The sequence below is a fragment of the Nicotiana attenuata genome, unplaced genomic scaffold (assembly GCF_001879085.1).
Source record: "Nicotiana attenuata strain UT unplaced genomic scaffold, NIATTr2, whole genome shotgun sequence".
In the NCBI taxonomy this organism is placed as follows: Eukaryota; Viridiplantae; Streptophyta; class Magnoliopsida; order Solanales; family Solanaceae; genus Nicotiana; species Nicotiana attenuata.
The window spans coordinates 1-9,079 of NW_017675305.1; the positions used below are offsets into that span (position 1 = coordinate 1).

Consider the following 9,079-nt stretch of genomic DNA (forward strand, 5'->3'; position numbering starts at 1 on the left):
CAGAAGAGTTTAACTTTTATACACCTGATTCATAAGAACATTACAATATCATGTTGTACTAGGTTATATTGTCCCTTTCCCTTCTCTCTCGTCTTTTCTGTCTTCATTGAGCGAGGTCTTTCGGGAAACGCTCTCTACTCCAGGGGTAAGGTTTGCGTACACACTAACCTCCCCAGACCTCACTTGTGGGATTGTACTAGATCGTTGGTTGTTGTATGTTGTACTAGGTTACCTGCATTATTTCAGGTTACTATTACACAAATCAATGGTTTTCCTGTTGTAGTTTTTACAAAAAAAATTCTTTTATTTATATAAAACTTGATTCATTTAGTATCTCTAGAACTAAGTGCTGATAGATGATGCTTTTTCTCTTGTAGGTGCAGAATGGCCATGTTGGTTTTATGCTATCTTGTTATGATGCTGAAGTTAGCTATGATTGTAGCACAAATACCTTCAGAGCAAGGTAAAAATTTTACCCTTGAATGAGGAAGATAGATGAATTCAAGATTTGGTTTTTCTTTTAGTCCTTTAGCCTGACTATGAATGAACTAATTTTGCAGGTATCCGTCACAGGCGAGGCGAATAGTAGAAGAAAACATAGAATGGAATAGGCTAAGAGCACCAACTGTTGATACTCCTCCTTATGTTCTTCATGTATCTGATTGCTTAAGTGATCTGAAACCTGATGAACATTTTGAGATTCAGTGGAGAAAAAGCAAAGAGTTTGCATATGGTGTGTTTTTTGGTCAAATTAAAGGCTAATTGTTATTCCATTAGAATTTAGCACTTTCTTGATTTCATGACTTTGTTTTTAATTTGATTAGCATTGAAATATACTCTAAAAGTTCTGCTGATTGTGCTGCAGGTTGGTGGTATGGAGTTGTTGGACACTTGGAATCTTGTAATGGCAACAAATTGAATTGCCATTGTCATTCCAGTGGTAAGAAATATTGACCTTTCAATCAGTAAATATGTTGTGAGCTCTTATGTTAACAATTGAAAATCATGGTTAAATAACTCTTATCTAGAAGCTTAAAGTGTTAGAGAGAGCACGTTTTTAATTACTTAATTATGTCGTCAACCTGTACTGTACGTATGTTGAACGAGAAATTCATGATTACCATTCTCGCGACCAACTTATTCGCAGACACAGTGCTACTGGAGTTCAAACAGTACAGTCCCGGCTCGAGATGGAGGCAAATAGTGATAAACAGAAAGGAATATAGAGAAGTGGGAAATGAAGCAGATGGTTTTTATGGAGGAATCAGAAAGCTTTATAGTGACAAAGAGATTTCATTGTGGAAGAGCCTCTGTCCTAGCAGCACTTTGGAATAGCACACAAAGAGCTCTTTCCATTTTTTCCATTTTTCAGCTATTCTGATTTTTAATAGAATACAGCTTATAGAGAGAGAGAGAGCATAATTAGGCTTTTGAATTTATGCTCGCCTGTGTAGTGGCTAGAGGTTTTCCAAATATATATCTTGTCAGAACATGTATTTTTGTGCATAATGAAATAAAGCTTCTTCCTTCTATCTGTTTTCTACTTGGTCCAAAGGTAGAGAAATACTTTTTTCTTTTTCCTTTGTCTTTTTTCTTCAATAAGGTATGGATATTTGTGTTATAATAATGATTTTAAAGTATTTCAGTAACTTTCATATGATTTTCTTGGGACGAGTACTAGAGTAACCTAGTTGTTTTCCCAGCTTTGTGTTTGAGTTTTTTCTCTTCAATAACAATTAATTAGTGTAATCTCTATGATACTCAGGAGTCTCTGAAACAAGAGATTCTTTAAATCTCACACTGCAAGAAACGTAAATGCAGGGGTGAAATTTAAAAATAGCCAGATTTACAATTGGTCGTTCAAAAATAGCCCAGTTTCAAAAGTAATCGAAATTTAACCACTTTTCATGCAAAGATAAATCTGAGTGAAAACACTGATCAAAACCCCGGAAAATAACAGTATATTATACTGGAGTTCCAGCATACTTATCCTGGAACTCCAGCATAATATGATGGAGTTCCAGCATAAGTACACTAGAACTCCAGCATAATATATTGGAGTTCCAGCAAGTATACCGGTCCAGCATAATATACTGGAGTTTGGAGCACCGATGCTCCAGTCTCCAGTATATTATACTAGAGCCAGCAAAGTATACCGGTGCAGCATAATATGCTGGAGTTCATACACAGGTGCACCGAACTCCAGTATATTATGCTGGATCGGTCTCTGTTGCAGCAAAATAGTGGCTATTTTTCATTGACTTAGTAAACGCTAGCTATTTTTGAATGACCAGTCCGAAAACTAGCTATACCGTGCTATTTTGACTAAATGTAGGTATGATAAATTTAACATTTGTTGATCCGGGCACCACCATTTTCAAGAATTTAACAAAGAATGACTCGAACAATACTTTGCATATTTGCAATTGATTCCACAGAAGTCAATATGATAATTTACAACATGTAGAAACAGGCTATTCTCTCAAGTAGTACCTAACAACTCTGATATTCACAACAAAAATTGAGTGAAAAGTGTAAAGTATAAAATGATCATGCTCAAAAGAATCCAATTAAGCATCTGAGAGCTAACATTCTTCATTGTCTCTTGTATAAACAGGTATTTCCCATTTCTTGGTATTCTTTTTAGGATCATCGCTGAGGCTGAGATCAGTATCATCTTCTTTCATTGTTTTAATAAATGTTTTTGCTCCCATCATAATAAGCCTTTCTATCATGAAGAGCTGGTAATTGTTCTCAATCAATGGATCCAAAATGCTGCTGTAATTTGATGAATAGGCCAGCTTGTACCTGCAAATAGTAACAAAGATTATAGCAGGCAGTGCTAATCATGAAGACGAGAAAAATTAAACCTGCAGCAGTTATGGTATTCCAGGAGTTGATCAAATGCATTTTAACATGCAGCAATGAAACACAAGCTTTTATGATTGATACTTTCTCCTACTACAACCAACACTATTCGTTTAACCAGGAACTTGCTTTTAGTAATCCCTACAAGTTAGCAGATGTTTTCTTTTTAAGTAAAAGTATAGTCTTGTTTTTTTTTTTTTGAAGAAGGTAACAGATTTTATATTAAGTAAAGGTATAGTCTTGTTAGAGATTTATACGCCAATAGAAAATGTAGAGAACTTCTAATGCTACAGAAACTAAGTTTTTTATAATAGTGGACTGAGACACAGGCTAATGAGTTTTAGGAAGACCATAAGAAAATAAGAGTTATATACTTCAAGCGACCAAAAGAAATAGTGCATATTACTCTTGTATTGCGTAATAAAAATCAAGTGGACATGAAGATTAACAAAAGAGTTGGAAGATCACTAACCTCACAGCCAGAGGAGAAAAGAAGCCTGGTGTCCTCTCATTAGAAGCAATAAAAAGGGTTCGCCCATGCCGGACCCATTTTGCTATTCTGCAAAGAATGAACTCTGGACGTGTATCCCTGTCCAAATGAGGGTGCAAACTTCGATCAACCCCAAACCTGTCCTTCCTTGTCTTCAGAACATCACCTCTCCGAACATGCATAGCATCATAATCACCAAGCAGCGCCTTGATCTAAAGAAATGACAGATTCCACCAAACCACAGGAGAGTGTATCTATTAGTAGTTTCAAAACATATGCACTGAGGAGATGGACAATGGCCTTTATGGCAGCAACCTTACACAGCCACTTATGCAACAAATGAAAAGTTAGGCATATTATATAAGGAAGCTAATAAAGAAAAAAAAAATTATAAGTTGCATTTATAGATTTGAACAAATATGATGTTTGATATTGAATCCAATGGACTCAATATATCGAGAAAACAGAGTAGGAGATGTAATAGCAATCTAGTTCTACTGCTATGAGGAAACAGATTGATAAAGGATTTCAATTTCACAAATAGATAATAGAGTGCCAAAATAAATTTAAGTAGTTAAATTGAAAAAGTGAAAAGCGTGCGGTTAACTAACCTTTTCTGCTGCATGCCGTAGTTTTTCCGCAGCCATTGAAGGAAGAAACCAATACGGCAGAAGAATGGAGCTGTGATTTTTCCTATCCTTGCATTCTGCAAACCTGAATGATTACCATTATCAACTATACAGTAACTCTATCAGAATTCAAAAGTAGATCCAATATAAAATTCAGAACAATTTATCCCCTATTACAAGCTCTATTTTTCCAGCAAATGAAAGCTTGCACATGAGTGAGTACTTAAAGTCAAACTGGTTTGTAAAGGGAACAAAAAAAGATAATAACTAATACGACTTTTCAGCTGTTGTGAACTAATCCTTGCATAGCTAATCTTCTTGTCCGTTTTCATGAACAAAATAAATAAGGTTTTGCAATCTGGCAAAACAATGGAATTAAATTCATCTATGGATAATTTCTAATACCAAGAGGACACCGTCTTTCCTCTAGACAAGAAAAATAAAGAAGAGAAGAGAAAGTTGAGCAATCCAATAGCTTATCACTTGAAGGGAGGCAACATAGGAAAGAGTAAGTATACCAAGAAAGTGGGCTTGCAGTTCGATTGATAAGCAAAATGTTTGAGTACAAACTTTTTTCTTTGAGATCAGTCCTGCTAACTCCTTCAACGTGGGCAACCCCTCTAGAACCTAATTTCATGCTTGTTGCCAGGACATGATGCCACATTTCGGAGTTGTCCAAAATTACAGGTACAGTGTCAGAGATGAGATCCACATCATACAAAGAATCCATAGCACACGAACTATCTCCCCACCTGCCAATTAGATCCACATAAAGGAAGTATATAAATTACAGGTACAGTGTCAGAGATGAGATCCACATCATACAAAGAATCCACACCTAATTACTGCATAGGGCCATGCATGACTATGGTTATCACACACATACTCTGCAGTTCTATTTTGGTTGGTTACCTTTATTTGAAACCAGAAAATTCCACAAGAGACAATATATTTATTTATTTTTATATTGTTTTAAGAAGTAATAAGAATTAATCAATTTCCTCATACAGCCATAAATACATTTTACATACTGCTGGATGCAACCTAATTAACAAACTCCACCATGCCATAACTACAGAAAATGCACCTTTCCTCAGAAGTGGATGCAAACTAATCAATGAATTGCAACGTGGCTATAAGACAGAATATGCACCTTTCCTCGGAGGTTGAATTGCTGGACCGATGAAGAATCCCTTTCTTATTGTGGATTGGATTGAGACACATCCTTGAAGGCATAACAAATGTTCTGCAAACAGCAGTGGTCTATTCTTAGATAAGAAGAATGTCAAAACTACAAGTGCTCCGACTTTTAAACACAACTTAAAAATGCTGGTGCCATATTGCTGAATGTCTGGTTTGTGGCTGGAACAACACAAACATGGAATTCTGTACACATAAATGTGGTTAACCAAATTTACAGTAATATAATATTAGTTGCTGCATGCATGTCAAGTCTTATGCCCATAATCTTAGCATAAATGATCCTAGGATGACCAAATGAAACGGACCTAGAATTCCCACGCACGCAGAACTCAGTAGTACCATTTTTTGAAGGGATCGAATTTTCTCACCTAAATAAACAGAAAAGAATGGTAGCTAACATATTATGTTGCTGGAAATGTAATCCAAAGATCAGAATCACTTCATACATTGAAACAGCTGATCAATCCAAGATGCAGACTTCATTCTCACAAAACATTCCGAAGTTTCAGTATACTTCTAACAGAGACATTAAATTGACCTTGAATATACGCATTACGCAAGGTAACAAGAACTGAATCTCAGGAAAAAACCACTGCAAATTGCTACAATCATCAAATGCTAAAAAGGGAAGCTAGGTGCACGAAGCATCCCGCATACACACAGAGTACTAGAAGGCCCGCAGCCCAAGGGGTGTGATGCAGTAAGCCTACCTGGGAAGGGTCAGTGGTTGATTCCACGGCCTGAATCCGTGGTCAAACAGAGACTCCCCTTCAACAATCATCAAATGCTATTATTTATTTATTTTCTAATAAGGGAAACAAGCAATCATCAAATCCTATTCTTGTAATTTGCTTCAATCAACAAATGCTATTATTACACCCAGGGGCGGAGCCAGCCCTTCGGCTACAGGTTCGGCCGAACACAGTAGCTTTGGTCCAAACCTTATATTTGTCTTAAAAAATTATTAAATATGCACAAATTGTTAAGTTAGAACCCAGTAACTTAAAAGAATTAAAATTCTGAACCCATAAGCTTCAAATACTAACTCCTGATTACACCAGCCCAGCTCAAAACTGCAGCAAATGTTCCCTAAACTACAATAAAAGACCTTTTTGTATACATAATCTTCTTATGTAAAGAATCCACAACGAGCCGAGCTACAAAGAAAAATACTAAACCAAAAATTTCTCCTTTTTAAAGCAATCAAAAAAAAAATGTAGCAAAGTAACTAAATTACCAATTAGCAAGAAACTCAAAATTGAGATACAATATTCCCATGAATTTTTTTACCTCTGAAGAAAAATAGCTTCTTCAAGAGCACACCTAAGGCTTGATTCTTGATGACCCAAACCTGCACAAGTATCACAATGTTTTCCAGGGCAGTCAATTCTATTGCCCCAATAAAGGTACTTGTGAGGCCCATTAAATTGTTTATGGTTTTTAGAGTACACTGATAAGCTTTTTGGAGTTGAAAAAGAGAACCCATTTGGGGAAATTAATGGTGAAGAAATGTACAGTAAAGTTATTGCTGCTATTGCAACTGTGAGTATGAGTGTTGGGGATCTTGGTTTTGGCTTTGCCTTGTGGGTTTTCTGGATCGCCATTTCTGATTCTCGGGGAACAGAGGAACAAATAAATATGAAGATCTGGATGAAAACTCACTTTAGTCCCTCAAGTGTTTAAATGTTTCAGTTTAGTACTTATATCACTTTGGCCAAGCTTGTGGGAGGCCTACTTTTTTTTCGACCAAAAAAAGTATACTTTTTAAAAAATTTAAGTTGTTTGGCTAATATAAAAATATATTTTTTGCCAGTAGCAGAACCAGTTTTTCTGCTTTTGGGAAGAAGCAGAAAATTCTACCTTCTTCCAAGAAGCAGAAGCAGAAGTAGAAAATTAATTTATTCAAGACAAAACTATCCCCACCATAAATTTATATTTTTCAGATTATCCCTTACTAATTTAAGTTTTTCTTTTCATTTTTGTTTCTAGTTTTTACCATCCTATTAAAACTAAAGATATCACACATATGAATCATATTGTAACTTTTAAAAAATTTTATTGACTTTTCTTGTTTTTGATCTTTTCTTTGGGTAATGTCTCGTAACTTTCCAAATTATCTTCTTCTTTTTTCACACTAAAGCAAATTATTTGCATCTTCTTTGGATTATCAATTCTCTTCCTACAAATAATTATTTATAATTTCTTCTATTATATGCTATTAGTTCCCGAATCTTTAAAAAATTTATCAAATATGATTTGTGAAAATGACCTACAAATAGGTAATAAATTTACAATTGCATTGCATAATCTATCTATATATTATTAAAAGAAGAAGAAAATGCATCCATATTTTGTCAAGTGGCAGCCTCACAATAGGCCACTTGGTATTTTAGGACAAAGTTAACAAGGTTAGTTAATAATTAGTTTCTTTTTGAATTTTTTTTAAAAATAAATTATACGTTATGTGCTTTTAATAATTAGTTACTCTTTTTGAATTAGAATTTAAACATACTTAACTATTTCTTTTACGTTTTTTTTTATATATTTAAAATTATTTTTATTTTACGCTCAATGTCATCTTTCAAGTTTGACACTCATATCATCTAGTTACAATTACCATGGATATACATAATTTCATCCGACAACATTCTTTTACTGATAAAGAATTCAACTATTATGCTAATGAAGACTAGAGATTGATGAATGAGATCAGCCTTCTGATATTCCTTTAGAAATGCGAGGCAAGTCTTCTACTAATATGGAAGCGTTGTGTGATAGAAGTAGAGATGAAATTGTTGAGAAGTATTATCATGTGTGAGTGACTTTACTTATTATTTCATAATGGATTATCAATATATAGTAATTTGTGGATAGACTTCTAATTTATAATGAATGATGTTATTTTAATTATTCAAATCATCATATAAAAATAAGTAATTATACTAGATAATATCATATACTTTAATATAACTATATATGTAAAATTGATTTAATCTTTAATATTTTGTTTACTTTATGTTTTATATTTTAATTAAATAAAATAGAAAAATAATAAAAGTTTCTTACGATAAATATTTTAAGTTAATTTTTATATTTAAAAGAATTATACGACCTTGGTACTATCTTTTTTGGTAATTTGACACTCAAAAGCACTTTTTGAAATGATTGGCCAAACACAAATTATTTACGAAATGTCGCAAAAAGTACTTCTTAAATGAATTGGCCAAACACAAACTGTTTTTTTTTCAAAAGTACTTTTCAAAATAAGCAGATTTTGGCAGCTTGGCCAAATGGGCTCTAAGTCGCTCATATGCGACTAATATCTATGATGATTTTCCTTCCTTTTTTTAAAAAATTATTTTGGGAGAATTACACTCCTTATCACTTGGCTCAATAGCCCATCAGAAAATGATCCACGTTTGAAGCTCTTACCCAGTATGGCCCAGGTTGTATATAATGTAAAAATTACTTTTCACCCATTAGCCCACTCCTTTTAATTTGTTTTTTCTTTTCTCTGTTCTTCTTCCCCTCGTGTCCCAACTTTGCATCCCAAACTTTCTCCATCATTGTTATTCTCCCTCAACGCTTCTCCAGATTCAAAGCCGATAATCACTATTTGGATGAAGAAGAAAAATAATACTTAAAAGAATTAGTTTTTTGGAGTCATATGAAGATCACTTCCTTCAATGGAGTGGAAAGAACTGTGTTTGCACTAAAGAGGTTCACTTGGTAGGTTGTTGGATCACTAAACTAGAAAGAAGGTACTGGCATGGTCTCAGTCTTATCCTCATTCCACGTGTAATTCTAATTCCAGTGGTTGATTAAAAACTTGAAAAATAGAAGTCACCATTAAAGTTTCAAAGCTTCGATTTCAGAAATTGCGTTTTGT

At 34.1% G+C, this 9,079-nt stretch overlaps 2 protein-coding genes across 2 annotated transcripts; one reads left to right on the forward strand and one right to left on the reverse strand.

Annotated features, from left to right (window-relative positions):
* Window positions 1–377: 377 nt before the first annotated feature.
* LOC109219926 (F-box protein At2g26850-like) lies at window positions 378–1,541 on the forward strand (the record flags this gene model as incomplete). The annotated part of the gene is given in 4 exon segments (XM_019384394.1): window positions 378–463; window positions 561–733; window positions 866–940; window positions 1,148–1,541. Coding segments are annotated over 4 exon segments (522 nt in total), but the record flags the coding sequence as incomplete, so codon positions are not given.
* An 848-nt stretch (window positions 1,542–2,389) lies between these two features.
* Window positions 2,390–6,842, reverse strand: LOC109219927. Its single transcript, XM_019384395.1, has 6 exons — window positions 6,481–6,842; window positions 5,141–5,233; window positions 4,506–4,739; window positions 3,970–4,072; window positions 3,341–3,570; window positions 2,390–2,808 (listed from the first exon to the last, which is right to left on the reverse strand). The coding sequence occupies exons 1-6, from the start codon at window positions 6,792–6,794 to the stop codon at window positions 2,586–2,588; spliced, it is 1,197 nt and encodes a 398-aa protein (XP_019239940.1). The 5' UTR covers window positions 6,795–6,842; the 3' UTR covers window positions 2,390–2,585.
* Between the last annotated feature and the right edge of the window lie 2,237 nt (window positions 6,843–9,079).